This window comes from Lemur catta, chromosome 1 (genome assembly GCF_020740605.2).
Source record: "Lemur catta isolate mLemCat1 chromosome 1, mLemCat1.pri, whole genome shotgun sequence".
Classification (NCBI taxonomy): Eukaryota; Metazoa; Chordata; class Mammalia; order Primates; family Lemuridae; genus Lemur; species Lemur catta.
Window position 1 is genome coordinate 243269957 of NC_059128.1, and position 18014 is coordinate 243287970.

The 18014-nt window shown below is 35.2% G+C and overlaps 1 protein-coding gene across 1 annotated transcript; it reads left to right on the forward strand.

Annotated features, from left to right (window-relative positions):
- The first annotated feature begins 16118 nt into the window (after window positions 1-16118).
- LOC123642360 (olfactory receptor 5H2-like) lies at window positions 16119-17096 on the forward strand. The gene has a single exon (XM_045557368.1). The coding sequence runs from the start codon at window positions 16119-16121 to the stop codon at window positions 17094-17096; it is 978 nt and encodes a 325-aa protein (XP_045413324.1).
- The last annotated feature ends 918 nt before the right edge of the window (window positions 17097-18014 follow it).

Consider the following 18014-nt stretch of genomic DNA (forward strand, 5'->3'; position numbering starts at 1 on the left):
ATTGCTGGATTAAATTGTATTTCTATTTTTAGCTATTTTGAGGTATCTCCAAATTTTTTTCCACAGAGGTTCCACTAATTTGCAGTCCCACCAGCAGTGTAAGAGTGTTCTTATCTCTCCATATCCTCACCAGCATTTGTTGTTTTGGGATTTTTTGATAAAGGCCAATCTCACTGGGGTTAAGTGATATTTCATGGTGGTTTTGATTTGCATTTCCCTAATGATTAGAGATATCAAGCCGAAATTCAAATAAAAATTGCAGTACCTTTTACATCAGCCTCAAAGAAAATTAAGTATCTAGGAATATATTTAACAAAAGAGTTTAGAGACATATGCAGGGAGAACTATGAAACACTAAGAAAAGAAATTGTAGAAGATGTAAACAGATGGAAAATCTACCTTGCTCATGGATTGGTAGAATCAACATTGTTAAAATGTCCATACTACCTAAAGTGATCTACAGAATTAATGTGATCCCTATCAAAGTACCATCATCATTCTTTACAGATCTAGAAAAAAAATTCTATGCTTTGTATGGAACCAGAGAAGACCTCATATAGCCAATGCAATCTTAAACAAAAAGAACAAACTGAGAGGTATCAGTCTATCAAACTTCAAGCTGTACTACAAGGCTATAGTGACTAAAACAGCATGATACTGGCACAACAGAAATATAGGCCTTTGCAACAGGACTGAGAATCCAGAGATGAAACCATCCACATATTGTCATCTAATCTTTGACAAAGCAGACAAAAATATACACTGTGGAATAGAATCTCTTCAATAAATGATGCTAGTAAAACTGTATAACTACATGCAGAATATTGAAACTGGATCCCCACCTCTCACCTCTTACAAAAATTAATTCACGATGGACAACAGACTTAAACCTAAGGCATGAAACCTTAAGAATCCTAGAAGAAAATGTAGAGAAGACTCAGACATCAGCCTAGGCAAAGAATTTACGAGGAAGACCCCCCAAAACAATCACAGCAGCTACAAAAATAAATAAATGGGACCTGATCAAATTAAAAAGCTTTTGCACAGAAAAGGAAACTATCATTAAAGCGAATAGATAGCCTACAGAATGGGAGAAAATATTTTCTCTCTATACATCCAATAAAGGACTGATAACAAGAATCTATCTAGAATTCAAAAAAATAAACAATAAAAAATCAAACAACCCCATCAATAAATGGGCAAAGGACATTAACAGAAACTGTTCAAAAGAAGACAGAATAATGGCTAGCAAACGTATATAAAAAAATGGGTTTTGAACTTATATGGGGCCCTGTGTAGCCCTTTTGGATGGGAATGTCTACCCAATACCTGATCCACCATTGTATCTTGGAAGTAAATAACTTGGTTTTGAGTTGATGAGCTCACAGCTGTAAGGAACTTGCCCTGAGTCTCAGAAAAGACTTTTGACTTTAAAAGTTGGTGCTGAAACAAGTTAAGACTTTTGGGGACTATTAGGAAGGGATGATGGTATTTTGCATGTAAAAATGACATCATATTTAGGGGGCAGGGCTAAAATGCTATAGTTTGATTTGTTTGATCAAATGTCTTGCTGGAATTTGATCCTCACTGTTAGAGGTGGAGCTTAATGGGAGTTGTTTGAGTCATGGGGGCAGATCCCTCATGAATGTTTTGGGACTGTCCTCACAGTAATAAATGAATTCTCACTCTATTAGTTCCCAGGAGAGCAGGTCTTTAAAAATAGCCTGTCACCTTCCCCATCTCTCTCTTGCTTCCTGTTTTGTCATGTGACCTCTGTACATGCTGGCTCTGCTTTGACTTATGCCATGAGTGGAAGCAACCTGAAGATGCTGGTGCCTTGCTTCTTATATAGCCTGCAAAACCACACACTAAATAACCTCATTTCTTTCTATTAAATAAATTACCTAGCCTCAGGTATTCCTTTATAGCAACACTAAATGGATGAAGACAGGGCTTAATTGACTTCAAAAGTCAATCCTTAGTTCGTTAAAACTATCTGGTCAGATCTAATTCTATACACATTCTCAAATAGGACATTCTAGTTGAAGTTTTGGTAATATAACCAATGTTTCCAAATATGTTATGTTATAAGGAGAATAGATTCTTCTTAAATTTTTGCAAATAACTGTATTTCCATAAAAATAAGAACACTCAGTAATAGTTTCTGAATTCTGGAGAGAATAGCTAGTGAGGAAGCGATAAATATTTTATTTCTGTTGATGAAAGCTATACTTGACCAAATAACTGATACAGTTTCCTTAAATTCAGCCCAACATTGTGATCTTAAAGTTATCAGAAATCTCTACTTGTCAAAGCCTTTTCCATAAATCTGTTGAAACTTTGTAGCATGTCTGTTTCCAAAAACTTTCATGAAACAATAAACTGTGGATGACAAAAGACTTAAAATGCTCATGGTTAAAGATCTGATTAGAGTTCATTATAATGCAATTGACACGGAAATGATTGTTATTTTTGTGACATGCAACATTAAGATATAAGATAATCACAATTGTCACTGATAACATTATTTCTGAACATATCAAAGTTCTAGGAATATTACACACATTCCATTAATACTTATATTAATAACTATATCTATATAAATAAGAATGTTAAACATCACCTTTATATGACAATACTTCCTATGCAATTTAACATAAAATAAACTTCATTATATTGACAATTCTCTTTTATTCAGAGATGAAACAAATTCCTTTGAGATATTCTGGGGTCTCTTCTGAAAAATCCCAAAATTATTAAATAGTTTGAGGTCAAAAAGACAATTTAGAATTTGGTTTTGGGAAATTTGTCAAAAATATCAAATGATTGAAATAGTTGATTAACTCTGGTCACAGGTCACTGGGAAACAGGTCCAAAGTGATAAAATATTTAAAAGCTTAATAGAGAAACATATGTAATTATTAATAAAACTTAGCTCTTTTAACATTGTGAAAACTTGGTTTTTTTTAAGTAATAAAAGACTGAGAAAAGGCAGCATAAATCATAGGAAATTATCTTAAAAAATTATAAAATCTTTGTTTCTTAGACCAATTACTTAAAAAGAAAAAATTTAACAAATTCTAGTAACAGTAGATTAATAAACTACAAAAACTTTATCATTTTAACAGAGGAGACGAAATTCTAGGTTTATATTAGTTTAGTTTTGCTATTAAGACTCATTTTTAAAACCCTTATAATAAATGAATTCTAGCCAATTTGACCACATGAGATTCTCTATCTTTTTCCAACTTTATATATTGTTTCAGTTTTTGTCCTTTTATTCATTCTGGAACAACCTGTAAAAACCCTCCAAACCAGATGCAATTACTCTCCCTTCTCTTTAAAAAGCAAAGCCTCATACTTTGTAGCCTTTCTTACCAAAAAAACTTCTTACTTTACTTGAATAGTTTGCACACAATGTTGTTTACTTTATGATTTCTAGTAGTTTTTTGTTTGTTTGTTTTTTGAGACAGAGTCTCACTGTGTTTGTGTTGCCCAGGCTAGAGTGCCATGGCATCAGCCTCGCTCACAGCAACCTCACACTGCTGGGCTCAAGCAATCCTTCTACCTCAGCCTCCCGAGTAGCTGGGACTACAGGCATGCACCACCATGCCCGGATAATTTTTTCTATATATACTTTTAGTCGGCCCGCTAATTTCTATTTTTTTTTTTTTTTTAGCAGTGACGGGGGTCTTGCTCTTGCTCAGGCTGGTATCGAACTCCTGACCTCGAGGGATCCACCTGCCTTGGCCTCCCAGAGTGCTAGGATTACAGGTGTGAGCCACTGCACCCAGCCTCTAGTAATTTTAGTTACCATACATTAACTAGAATTCTTAACTCTTAGTGAATTTATTTTCTAGGATGTAAGCAATTACCATCTATCACACCAGCATTCTGCAGATTGGCAGATCTATAAATATGCCATATCATAATTTCTAGAAACATGTGTTTCCTCATAGTACAATTTTTCAATGTTCTACAGGACACATTTGCCTAAAAATGTTACCAAAATGGCACTCACAAAGTGGAACTGGACTTCTTGGGTGGTTTTAGCCTCCCTGGTTTCCAACAGATGGGGCATTTGGCTGCAGTAGTGTACCAGAGCTTATCACTGCCAGGTGGAGTGAAAGCCACCCATAAATACCAGCTGCTTATGGTTACCTGACCCTGTGGCTGGGAATCCAAGGAAATCTCAGCAGCTGCCAAGAATCTTTTGATCTCAGGGATCCTCCCTTCTCTCTCCTCTACATCAGTTGTCTGCAATGCTTTGTTGGTGAAAGGAAACAGAACCTGGGGAGTCAATGGGCTCAAGATTGAGTAAGTCACTCCAGTTTGTACAACTGGAAATTCCTTTCCTCACTGTTTGGCTTTTTCCTCAGAATAATGCACTCTGTTCTTGTTTTTCTGGGAGTACTCAGTTGGAGAAGGAATAGCTGTTGGACTTTTACCTGATTTGAGAACTGGTTCATTTGCATGTATTTTGTTTAATGCTCCCCAGGCTTATTAGGTGAGGTACAGTTCATTTGTTTGAAGTATCTTGAATTCTCCTTGTATTGAATGTTAATTTGTATTGGTGTGGCATGTAAATGTGCTGTCTAGAGAAAGTTCAAAGGCATGCCAGGTTTTCTAGGACTCTGACTAGTTACATATTATTGCTTATTCATGTGCACATATTTAAACTGATGGGAAAATTACATCGAGAAAAATTCAGAGCTTCAATGATCAATATGCCACTATAGCATTAAAATACAGAGTTTGTTAAGCTCTCTATTTTCTGTTCTGCCTCCTTCAAATCTGCAGTTACTAAGAAACTGGTTTTGAGATAAAACTCATTATTTATTAATTCATGGCTACTTTGAGATTTTGGCTCCTTATACAATTCTGCCAGTTGTAGCTCCATTTTAAACACTGAAAACTCATTTAAAACTGAAGGGAAACAAGGATAAAGGAAGCTTTTTAAAACTCAAACTGCTACGGAAACTGCTTTAAGCACAACTTTGGTCCACAGCCTTCATTAGATTACCTATTAGGGTAAATAAAGTTTAGCCATATGAAGAAATTGCAATTTGTAAGATATAATTGGGATGGAACCATCTTTTGCAAACTGGTGAGTTTATATTATCTCATGGCTAAAATTCTGAGATAAAAGCTACTGAAATTTGTGTGCATGTGTTTGTTTAGATGTGTTTTCTGTGTGTGCATATATCATATATTATGTCCAAATGGTACCAAACTGGCTTGTAAATAAAAGGAGCTCTCATAAAGTACACAAATAAGAAAAAATGCTTTTTACATTCGTGTGAATTTAGTAATCTCTGATGAATAAGCAGGATTTTAAAAAATTATCAGTAACATAAAAGTTAAAAAAAGGTCTTCAAAGTGGTCAGCATATATTTTTCCCTGGGTTTAGTAGTGATTTTTATGTTTGAAGATGTTAAGGTTTGATGCAAAAGTTATAAAACTACAAAGCCAGCCAAAACTAAATGATCTGTGTTTGTGGGATGTTTGATAAGTAAGACTTATTTAGTATTGTTAGTTTAATAAAAGCAGCTAGATCTCTTCAGTTATCAGGAAAAATATCCATGTGTTTAAGCTTCTTAGGTAAAAAGTAGTTATGCCTAAATGAACATAAATATCAGTAAATTAGAATACATAAAACATCAAGTAATTAGGAGCACAAAACAGAAACTTTAGGTCAAAGAATTATGAATATGTTTTGGTTTTGGTCTCTTAATCCTAGTTGCAGACACAGTTTCTTCCTGTCTTTGGAGAGGTACACACAAGATTTGTTTCTGACTTACTCTCTCATCTGATATTAACAGTATTGTTAGGAACTTAAAGCTGCCCTAGGAGCTGTACTTGATAAAAGCTGGAACCCATTCTACTAAGTGAAGTATCCCAAGAATGGAAAAATAAGCACCACATATACTCACCATCAAATTGGTTTCACTGATGATCAACTCAGAGCACATTCAGGAATAACATTAATAGGGTGTTGGGCAGATGTTGGTGGGGGAGGGGATGGGTGTATACATACATACATAATGAATGTGATGCACACTGTCTAGTGGATGGACACATCTGAAGCTCTAACTCGGTGGGGGCAAGGGCAATATACATAACCTAAACTTTTGTACCCCCACAATATGCTAAAATAAAAAAAAAGAAGAACCTAAAAAAAAAAAAGCTGAGGTAAAATTGGAGGCTTTAGTTGTTCCTCTGGTCTTGCTCACTCTTGATTTGTTCTGTGATACTGGTCGCAAGCTGGCTAGTTATGTGTACATTATGTTGCCATAGCAAAGTCCTTTGCCTAGGAAAATTTGAAAAAGAATTCATGAACTGTTCATTTTTGTATTGTAATTTAAAATGAACAAAATGGTTATTCTTAGAATCCAATAAAAATCTACAAATAATCTTACTTCATTGGATGTATTACATGTTCTCAAATTTACACTTAAGCTGGAAAATGCTTTGAGACCATTTAGATCAGATGAAAAATATTAATTGCTTGATCTTGATCCTTATGTAAAAAACATGTTATGACTTTGTGTCATTATTTGAGATACTAAGGATTAATAATAAAGGTTTACTCAGTCTACAGTCTGGTGAAGTCATGTGAATAAATTTTATTTGGGGATATTGGTATTTTAAAAAGATCTAAATAGTTAACATCTTTAAGTAGAATGTATTAAAAAACTTATATTTATAGAACTTAGAAAAAATGTTACATTATTCAGAATGGCAAGTATTAAGAATACTTATATTCATTTGCTCAGTAGTGTTTTTTAAATTTAAAAGTAACATTTAAAACACTACCTTGTGATTCTTTCCTGGTCTGTGTTTTGAAATTCCTTTTCTTCTCTTTTCCCCAATTTTTTTATGAAGATGCGCTTAGATATAAATTTGTTTAGACTTTAAATGACTTTCTTGAAGGCACACTTAGTCATATAGGCTGTATATGTAATATTCACAGGATTTTATAAAACAGTTAACAGGAAAATACCTTGAAATGATAATTAGAATCTAACTAAGCTGCTAAAATAAATAAATTAGGTAGATAGAAATGAGATAAACAATTATGACAGAAAGGTTTAAGTTCCAAGTTGTCTAAAGGGGCTTCCCATAAGAAGAAACAACTGCACTACAGAAGATTTTTCTTTATCTCTTGATAACTGACTGGCCTAAGAAACAAAGATTTTATGTTTTATCAGGATAATTCCTATATTTTCCTTATTAGGTTTTTGACAACTTGAGAAAAACTGAGCTTCACAAAGGAAAGGTTTTTACCTCCATGTAAATTTCTTGTGGCCTTTAATGTCTTTTGATTATCACTCTTGGCTAAGTAAACTGCTATTATTTACAATAACCCGTGATTCTGCTTTGATCAACTGTCTTGAGCCTTTTAACGTCTTGGACAAATGTCCTCCAAATCAAATCAAAGCTATATCAAATATAATTAATTAAGCTTTATGCTGTTAAGTTACAGGACTTTGACTCCTGAGTATCTAACACCAAACTCAAGTGAACCAAAGATTCATCTTCAGACCCAGGAGAAGGCAAAAAGCAAAATGAATTGCTTTAATGAGACAAAGGACCACATCTGTATTCAGAGATATTGGGACTGATTTAATAGTTTTGCTTCTATTTAAATTAGTATAATTTGTTACTAGATAATTTAAATATGTAGCTACCTCTAAGCTTCCTTTTCTTGTCATTATCAGAACTAGGCATGATTTATAAACGTTTTGTTTAAAATATGGCTAATTCTTTACAGGGACCAAAAAAAGCATTCTGATACAAGAGTCTCAAAGTCCTCAGGCTCAAATGGTTTTAACAAAACATTTATTTTTTTTTCAGTTTTTTTTTTATAATTTCAGCTTATTATGGGGGTACAAAAGTTCAGGTTATATGTATTGCCCATGCCCCCCCATCCCCCCGAGTCTGAGCTTCAAGTGTGTCCATTCCCCAGACAGTACACATTGCACTCATCATGTAGGTATACACCCATCCCCTCCCCCCATCCCCCATCTCCCTGAGTCAGACTTCAAGCGTGTCCATTCCCCCGACAGTGCGCATCGCACTCATCAAAAACAGTTATGTTTTGTATAGCACATTCCTAGAAGTCTATAAATAAAACCAAAGTTACAGTAGCTCAATGCTTATAGATAAGTTAATTTTGTAGCCTTAATTTTGGTATTTTTGTTTTTTTCTTATGTTGCCTACAAAATTTTAAAGTGTTAATGAATGCCTGTTCAACTCCATTCCCATCTGTCTTAGAATGTTTAATTAACTGTAAGTCTTTTGGCTCTAAGCCCCTTGGCCACAAGGGTCCCAGCAAGGGATGGGATGGATGCAGGGCAGGTAGCCAGACCAACCCAACAATGATGGGACAAAATTGAAGTTTGGCCATTAATGCTCTCTCTGGGAAATCTTACCCAAAAGGGAGAACATGTAAACCTCCCTCACTGACTGAATGGACCCCTCTTGGCCAAGGGGACCTCAGAAAACCTTAAAATTGAGTTCCTGGACATGAAGGGAAGGAAAAGTCAGGCATACCACATTAAACCTCCTCCTCTTTGGAGTTTGCCGTATTTCCTCCTAAGTTTGCTATAAATACATTTGTATGAGTGTATCCATGTGTGTATAATTATATATGACAGTATATTCTCTCTATATATAGTTTATAAAGTATATATAGCATATATTCTATAGATATCATATGTATTTTATATACATAAATACATGTGTGTGTGCATTATATATGTATATTCCAGAGAACCTAAAACTCTGACTGCCCCGTCTCTATATACTTCTATTATCCTCTGCTTAGTAACTCTAAATATACTAACCCTTTTCCTCAGTTATCTCTCTGGCCTAGTGGTCTTAGTTCCAGAGGTTGGATTACTTATACCAGGACAAACAATGATTCAACAACTAGAAACACAACATTGTACCTGACACATGTGTAAAATTTTAGAATGAAAACTATAATATTAGCTTTTTTCTATATGTTTCTGTATGTTTGTATGTGGGACATATTTCTACCTCTAGATAGTATTCAAAATTAATTTCTAAAAGAGCTCTGTTTAATTTGCTGAGGAAAGAATTTGTGTTTATATAAATTACGGATTCCTTAAACTCTTAGAAAAATAGGAACTAACCAAAATATTTTTAAAGTTCACATGATCTGGCATAATCTTTGGTAAATAAAAGCTAGTTTTATAACTGAATGGAGGCTTGGCTGCCTGCTGCTTGAATGCTAGACTCAAGAGATGAGGCATTGGAGGAAGGAAAAGCGGGTTTATTCAAGAACTGGCATCCTGAGGAGATGGCAGACTCATATTGTAAAGGCCACCTCAAGTTTCTAACTCTGATGAAAGGCTTTCAAAGGGGAAGGAGGCTGGGGAGAGGCTGGCCATGTGCAAGTCTTGTTTCTGATGATTATCCCAAATAATAGGACATCTGGTGATTTGGTAGGTGATAGCTAGATGGCAGCAGAATTGAAGGTTAAGTGCTCAGCATTTTCCTCTAGGGGGAGTTCTGCAATCTTAATTCTATAGTTAGTTGCTCAAGACCCATTCCTGGAATTCTTAAGCTTGTACACAATTAGACATTGTAAAGAGTTATTACTTAGCTTTAAGATGGGAGTGACTGTTACTGATACCAATTCCTCACTGTCAATCCTGCATTATATTGCCACCTTGTTAGTGCTGTAACTATGTCTTCATAATGCCCTGCTATCATTCTATCCAATTATTAGATGCAGGATGGTGGGAAACAGAGTAAGACCAACCAGTGAATTCCATGAGCATATGCCATAGCTGTACTTCTCGTGCACTGAAGTGAATTCCTTGATCCACTGTGAATACTACAACTGTGGATAAAGAATTCTGGAAGTTCATGGATGGTAGTCTGGAAGATTCATTGTGCATGAGCAAGAAAAATCAGTATCCAGAGTAAATGTCTATTCCCTTATTTTCCTCCTACTTCTATAATGGAAGTAGTTCAATGTAATTAATCTGCCGCCTAATAGCTCGCTCATCATCCTGCAGATTGGTGCCATATCAGGGACTGAGTGCTGTTTCATGCTCCTAGCAGATTGGGCAGTCAGCAGTGGTCATAGCCAGGACAGAATGGTGAATGGAAGTCATGTTTCTGAAACTATGCATGGCCACCATCCCTGCCACTGTAGCCACTTTATTATAGCTCATTGGGAGATGGCAGGAATGTCTGGAGAAAGAGGCTAGCTGGTGTGCACAGGAAGGGTCATCCTATCCACTTGATTGTGAAAATTCTCCTCTGCTGAGGTCACTCTTTTGGAAGTGTTCACATGTGTGATACAAATACTTTCATGTATTTTTCCATTTAGAGAGATGTATCCACATATCTTTCCCCCAAATTTCCTTATCACTAATTTTTCCAATAATATTCATTCCCAGTCCCTGACCATCCAGCCAAACTTTCAGCAACAGTCCAAGCATTGGTATGTAATTGCTGGCCTGGTCAATTCTCTTTTCAAACAAAGTGAACAACTAGGTGTACTAACTGCTTTTATCCTCCGGGAGGATTTCCCTTCATCAAGTCCTTCAGGCATGTCCCAAAAAGGGGCTATGGTTCTACAGCTGTCCACTTTTGTGTGGTGCCTGTGTATCATGCAGAATCGTCTGTAAGCCAGACCTGAGTCTTCATTTCCTCTGTCAAGTGATCATACAAACTCCCCATGAAACCATACGTGCAGTCTGGGAGAGAGGAGGCTGTGCAGCAGGTGTGAAAACCATGTGCTCATTCTTCGTCAGATTTACTTGTCCCTTCAGGGCCTTTTTGGGCCCAATCACATCTATGCCACCTCCATTTGATGATGGAGTGCTGCTGTGCACACCCAACTTTATCACTCAGTGGGACAGAGCTAATGTAGAGATCATAATGGTATCTCAGTTTACAGTATAACTGGGCTGCCTATGATTGAGCATTCAACCTCCACTAAGGCTCAATAGCAGGAGTAGAGCTGTTTCTCAAAATGGGATTATTATCTGCAGAGGACTACATAGGTTTGCTCCAGTATTCTAAAGGTGTGGACGTTGATTCACCTATAAAGGTCAGTCAAATACCTCAAACAGCATGCTTTCGCACTGTGGCTTGGACCTGTTGTAGACTTTTCTTTTTTCCAAGCTCTGCTTAAAACCAGCAACTTTCTGGTCACTTGGTAAATGGGACAGAGTAACACAAACAAATGAGGGAAATGTTGCTTCCATAATCCAAAGGGTATCACTAGGGATTTTGCCTCTTGTTGATGATAGGACGGGCTTGATGCAATAACTTTAGAAGAGATACCTCAACATTCCCTATACCACTTGACCCTTAGAAATTTCACTGAGATAGGAAGTTCCTGAATTGAAAAGACTACACAGACTGGATACTGCCATGCAGATCTTTTGTATTCGAAGATAGGCAACAAAATGAGTAAGAAAATAATGACACAAAGTGTAAAGGAGAGGACAATTTAAGTCACCTTCTACTTACATTAATAGTGACCTCTGCACATCATAGTGGTTACTCCATCCAGCTACAGAGTTTTCACAATGATTCCTCTTTATCTATGTTACTTTGTCTTACTTATATTTTTACTAGAAAATTTTCTGAAAGTAGGATAATTGATGAATGACTATACCAAAAACTGATCTCTTCGCTTTCCCACTATTTTGGTGGTCATGACCCATGTCAGGCTACACATTTAAAAAAAAGAAACAAAAAACCTTTTGACTGTGAAAATAGTTACATATCACTATTCAGTTATTAAATTTAAATGTTATAATTTCAATAAATTAAATTTTTTTTTCTGAATGATTATTCATTAACAACTTCTGCTTAAAAGGAAAACCTGACTATGTTACCACCATGTACAATATCCTTCAATTCTTTTCCTCTTAGATGAATAAAAGATCCCATGTGAACTCATGCATGCTCTCCTTCTTGGTCTCATCCAGCTCCTTTCTCCCAGTCACTCTTACATGCTTTTGTTTCTCCAATAGTGAATGATGTGTGATAATTTAGCTTCTCAAATAATCAAGGCCCCATGGATGGTAAGTGTCCACAGGCATCACCTTGTTAGAAAGGAAGACTCCTGAGCCCCACCACAGAACTACTGAAACAGGGTCTGCATTTTAGCCAGGTTTCGAGGAAATTCATAAGCATTGAAATTTGGGAAGCACAGATTTAGGCCACCTTTGAAAGAAGTTCATTGTCTTTATTTGTCCTTTTCCCTCCCACTGACCTCTGCCTAATAAGATTATTCATCAGATTTTAGCTCATCTGGAAGCTAAGCATATGTCTGGAATTTGAGCTATATAATTTGCATGAGGAAGACACTTGTACTTGAGGTAGACTTCTGAAGGGAATATTGGTCTTTGATTTCATTAAAATCATGTTTTTATCAACTTAGATGAAACTATACTAATCAAAGCATTTGGAACATCAAATTTAATATGTAAACTTTGCATAAAAAGTTTGCATAAAAAGTCAGAAGTGAGTTGGGCTCAGTGGCTCACACCTGTAATCCCAGCATTTTGGAGGCCAAGGCAGGAAGATCGCTTGAGCCCAGGAGTCAAGATCAGCCTGGGAAACATAGACAGATCATATCTGTACAAAAATTTTAGAAATTAGCAGGTTTGTTTGTATGTGGCTGTGAGACCAGTCTCTCAGGAGGCAGAAGAGTGGCTTGAACCCAGGTATTTGAAGCTGCAGTGAGCTATGATTGCACCATTGCACTCTAGTCTGGATAACAGAGTGAGACTCTGTCTCTAAAAAAACAAAACAAAACAAAACAAGTCAGAAATATCATCTGTTATGGAAAATAGTGGCATAAAGTGTAATTTCAATAGTTAAAACTAGAACTGTCTATGGTGACTTAATGTTTATGTTCTCAAGTCTTTAATACCCTGGAGAATAATCTGGATCTCTCATACATATCTAAATCCACAATGCCCAGTTGAAGATCTTCACTTTGTCCTATAGGGAATCCTAAAACCCTCTTAGGGAAATTTCAGTTCTCTTCACCTTCTTCTCTTGGCAAAAACACAGATGTGTAATTTGTGCACCCTGTGTTGAAAGAAAAATTATATAAACAACATTTTCCTCATAATGAGAAATGAAGCCTCCAAAATCAATTAGTGTCAAAGAACTGCTACCCATGTTATTGTCATTCCTGTGCTATTTATGTATTTTTTCTACTTTAGAAAGTCTAATACTTTTAAAGGATCTCGATAATTTCTTATAAGTTATTGGTAAGAGAGTAATAATTTTATAATATTTGTTATTTTTTAAAAAGAATGTTTAAAATGCTATCTAATTTATAATACTTTTAGATTTGGTTTATAGGATGCCAAAAGTGTCATGGGAAAATGGAACAAAAAAGGATGAATAATCTTCATATTTTATTTTCAAGACTAAAATCTGGATGAGCAAAATAGCTGTAAAATGAATTTTCTCCATTCGTGATGATTTATTATCCTGTGTACTGAACTATAATGAGTTTATAAGTTGTGGTTAACTAGAATGTTCAATACTTTAAAACTGGGTTTAATAATTCAAGTCATAATGCTCATTATAGAAGAAATCTTTCTGATGATTCTTATAAAAAGATTCATTCTGTGTAATCACATCCTCTGATTAAAACTTTTAAGGTCTATCAAGTGATAACCCCTCTATACCTTCACCATTTCTGATAATGATTTCATTGATTATTTTATGTATGTATATGGCATAAAAACATGTATACAATTGAATATACAGAAATACATACATATTTTATTAAGTATTTTATATGTAACTAGTAATACTAGTAATAATTATATGTAAAAATATGTATATATCTCAAAAATATGTAGAAAATATACTTCCTTTACCCTAGCCACCATTGATGATTCATAAAGTACCCACATACAAGTCAAATTTGAGAATTTTTCATTATTTTGTGAATTGGAACTGCATGGAAGGAGATCCATTCCATATAAAAATCTACTTAAGTGAAATTATTGCCATTTGTTCTTTATATTGTCTGTATCAGGGTCCAGTCTTTGGCTTACTTGGTCATCCTAGCAAACAAACAAACAACTTGATGTAGAATAAAATGCTCTCAAATAAAGTCAGAGAGACTTCTAGATAAATTTAGTTCTAATTGCTGAAATAACAAAATAAAGCATCATTTAAAGAGGGAATAATCTTTCAGGCAGTGACAATGTATTCATGAACAATGGAATATTTATAAAGTAAAATTTCAAGCCAAAGACTTTATTGTATACAAATTCCATAGGAAAATAATCTTGAATTTTCAGAAAAGAAAATGCAAAGAGTCTCAGAAATAACAACTATTCATGAACACCAGAATTAATGCAAACATTAAACCCAAACTTCTGAAACTTTCCTTTTATTTTGCATTCAAGCATCTTTGATATTTCCTCTCTTTCTCTTTTTTGGTTTGTCTTTTCTGAACTTATCCATCTATGACCTTGTTATTTTCTGCCTATTTTATTCCTCCCTTTTGTTTTATTTTCACACACATAAATTTCCCTTTCCACTATTTCTGTCGATTTTCTCCTCTGGATGTGTTCCTCTCCTTTTCTCTCACTTGTCAATCCTTTCTTTTGAAAACTTTTCTTAAAATGTTCTACAGGAGAAAAAAATTACATTAGTCTATGAGTAGCAGATCAATGCTCAGTGCTGTCCACATTCCAGAATGCTCTGTGTCATTCACCTGGCTGTTGTGACACATTTCCTATTCATTACTCATTATTATCCCACCTTAATTCTATTGCATCAGGGAAATTGCTCTCACTAAAGCCACCAGAAATCCATCTCCATAGTCTGTGATCTCTGTTCACTCTTTGTCCTTCAAGAGCATTTATTTTGGCATTTGGCAATGAACTTTTCTGTCATTCTCAATATCTTTCCTCTCTTTATGTCCACAACACTCAGCTTTCTAATTTCCCTCCTGCTTCTTCCCTTGATCACTCTGCTCAGTATCCTTTTCTTGTCTCTGTCTTGTCTCTCTTTGGACATCCAGGCCTTTGGGTAGCAACAGGAAATGAGTTTACTGGATAGAAATTGGCTCTAACATAGAAATTCTAGGGAAGTTAGAAGAATTAGCTGGAAAAGAATGGCAGGAACAGAAAAAGCAAGGCAGCCACTCAACAGCCAATATCGTGAACCAACACTGGCTTCATGACATTGGCTGTCACTGCTGCGGAACTTCCCATGACACAGCTTATACTGTCAGTGCCACTGTAATGGATACAGAAACCATGTGCTGGAATCTTGATATTTTTGCCTTGGCTGCCTTTGCACTAAAATTTTTTTGTCCATATACATTTGTCTCCATGTCTCTATGTCAAAAGCCAGGTTTGGTGGGTTTGATTGGACAAATCTAGGTCAAATCCCCTGTATATGACCAAGACTCACATGGTAGAAAAGGGGAGCAGGTGTTAGACATCTAGTACGTGACATCTATCCCCTTCATGACCTCTTTAGCATAACTTTTGCAAATTTTGTCCTTGATCTTATTCCATTTTCTCTGTATACTCTTCAATGGATAAATCTTCCATAACTATGCCTTCATCTACCAAATAACTCTGAAGTCATTATTTTTAGTAAAATTATATTAGTAAGTACATCTTTCCTTCCTTCATGTTTAGAGGATACTCACACTACAAACTTGTCAATGCACCTGAGTTCTCAATCTATTTTGGATGAAAATCTACTTAATCACCAAGTGACTCCGTTTTCCTTCAGTGACTTCTACTTTGATATCAATTGTGTTCCTATTTCCTAGTGAATCTATATTCTTATTGCTTTATTATCTATTTCTTCATCCTTCTAATTATTGCCTACATCATATTACACATGGGCTAGGTATTTTAATGCATTTTAATCACCTAAGGAGCATTTTTAAAAAGCAGATTATTTGATTGTATTTTTAGACTTAAAATAATTGAATTTTTTTCATTTCCCCAAAATAGTGTCCATTTATTACAGTAATATATAATGAAATTAAAAGCCTACTGTAATAAAAGAATGGTTTTGTGTCAACTTTCCTCCCCTAGTATTCACTTTATAAGTTTTAGGGAATGTTCTTTTACTTGTTTTTCATTTCATTTCAGGGGAAGTGCAGTGAGGACATGGAGAAAGAAAATGCTACATTGTTGACAGAGTTTGTTCTCACAGGACTTACACATCAATCAGAGTGGAACATTCTCCTGTTCCTAGTGTTCTTGGTGATATACCTTGTCACCATCGTGGGAAACCTTGGTTTGATTGCTCTCATCTGGAATGATCCTCATCTGCACATCCCCATGTACTTATTCCTTGGGAGTTTAGCCTTTGTGGATGCTTGGATATCTTCCACAGTGACCCCCAACATGCTGGTCAACTTCTTACCCAAGAGTCAGGTGATATCTCTCTCTGAATGTATGATACAACTTTTTTCCTTTGGATTTGGTGCAACCACAGAATGTTTTCTCTTGGCAGCAATGGCGTATGATCGCTATTTAGCCATATGCAAACCTCTACTCTATCCAGTGATCATGAGCAATGTACTATGTATCCGTCTATTAGTCTTGTCTTTTGTAGGTGGCTTTCTTCATGCTTTAATTCATGATGTTCTTATATTCAGATTAACCTTCTGTAATTCCAACATAATACATCACTTTTACTGTGATATTATTCCACTGTTTATAATTTCCTGTACTGACCCTTCTATTAATTTTCTAATGCTTTTCATTTTATCTGGTTCAATACAGGTTTTCAGTATTGTAAGTGTTATTAATTCTTATACATTTGTTCTCATTACAATCTTAAAAAAGAACTCTGTCACAGGCATAAGGAAAGCCTTCTCCACCTGTGGAGCTCATCTCTTATCTGTGTCTTTATACTATGGCCCTCTTCTCTTCATGTACATGCGCCCTGCATCTGCGGAAACAGAGGATCAAGATATGATGGACTCTCTATTTTATACTGTCATAATTCCTCTGTTAAATCCAATTATCTACAGCCTGAGAAATAAGCAAGTCATAGATTCACTCTCAACAATGTTAAAAAAAATTTAGTTCTCATATTTCATCTCTTCTTATTTTATTAAAAAGTTACAAAATTTTGTAGGTCAAATGTGGTTGTGTTTTTTTTAAATGTTCAAAGCTTTTTATAATTATAATTTTCCTAGGATTTTAGTGACAATGTTTTATATCTGATAAAGTCCTTAAAATATGTATGTGTATAATTCAAAAGCATACAAGGAATTTTAATCAAGTATTCATGTCACATTAGAGTAATTTAAGCAGAAACCAATGAAAACATTTAACAGGATTAAATGTTTTCATGTGGCTTTATGCATGCACTAAGTGACAGAGTACTATAGTTCCTCTCGAAAGGATTTGAGTAGGTTATATTATACAGCTGGCAGAGTTATATAGTTTAGAGATTCATATTGCAATAACTGCATTGTGGTGGCAGATTTGTGTTTGGCTGAGCAGGTGAAAATCCCAGGAAATCAGCTACCTCAAAGTCACAAAACTTCAGAAATTCTTTTATTCTAGTTTATTGGGAAATGGCGAATTTCACTTCTTGTAGGAATTTAACTCATATTAGGTGTAGAAATAAACAAAATGAGAATGCAATCATTAAAAAAAAACAAAACAGAAAAGTGAGTTAAGACTGTGAAGGCAGGGCCAAAGTCTAACATGATGCTCTTAGCTTCTGTTTCTATCAGTCATGAAAAGAGGCTAGTGGCCTCTCTCTGTTTATGATGCCTTCAAAGGCATCTTTTTGACCAGGTGTGTCCATATGATACTTGGCAATGTGGAAAGATTCGCTGATTCAGAAAGCTAACAGATTAGATTGAAGAATTAAGTTAGTGTGGGTGTAGAGAAACAGAAAAGTGGCAGAATGAAAGCACATGGTCTCAATATTCCTAGAATTAGAAAAAAAATGAAAGTAATAAGAAAGTGAAAACAGTAATATTTCAATAA

Excerpts from the sequence above, each read along its gene's own strand:
- LOC123642360 (XM_045557368.1), top strand. The coding sequence starts at position 16,119 with ATGTTCTTTTACTTGTTTTTCATTTCATTTCAGGGGAAGTGCAGTGAG.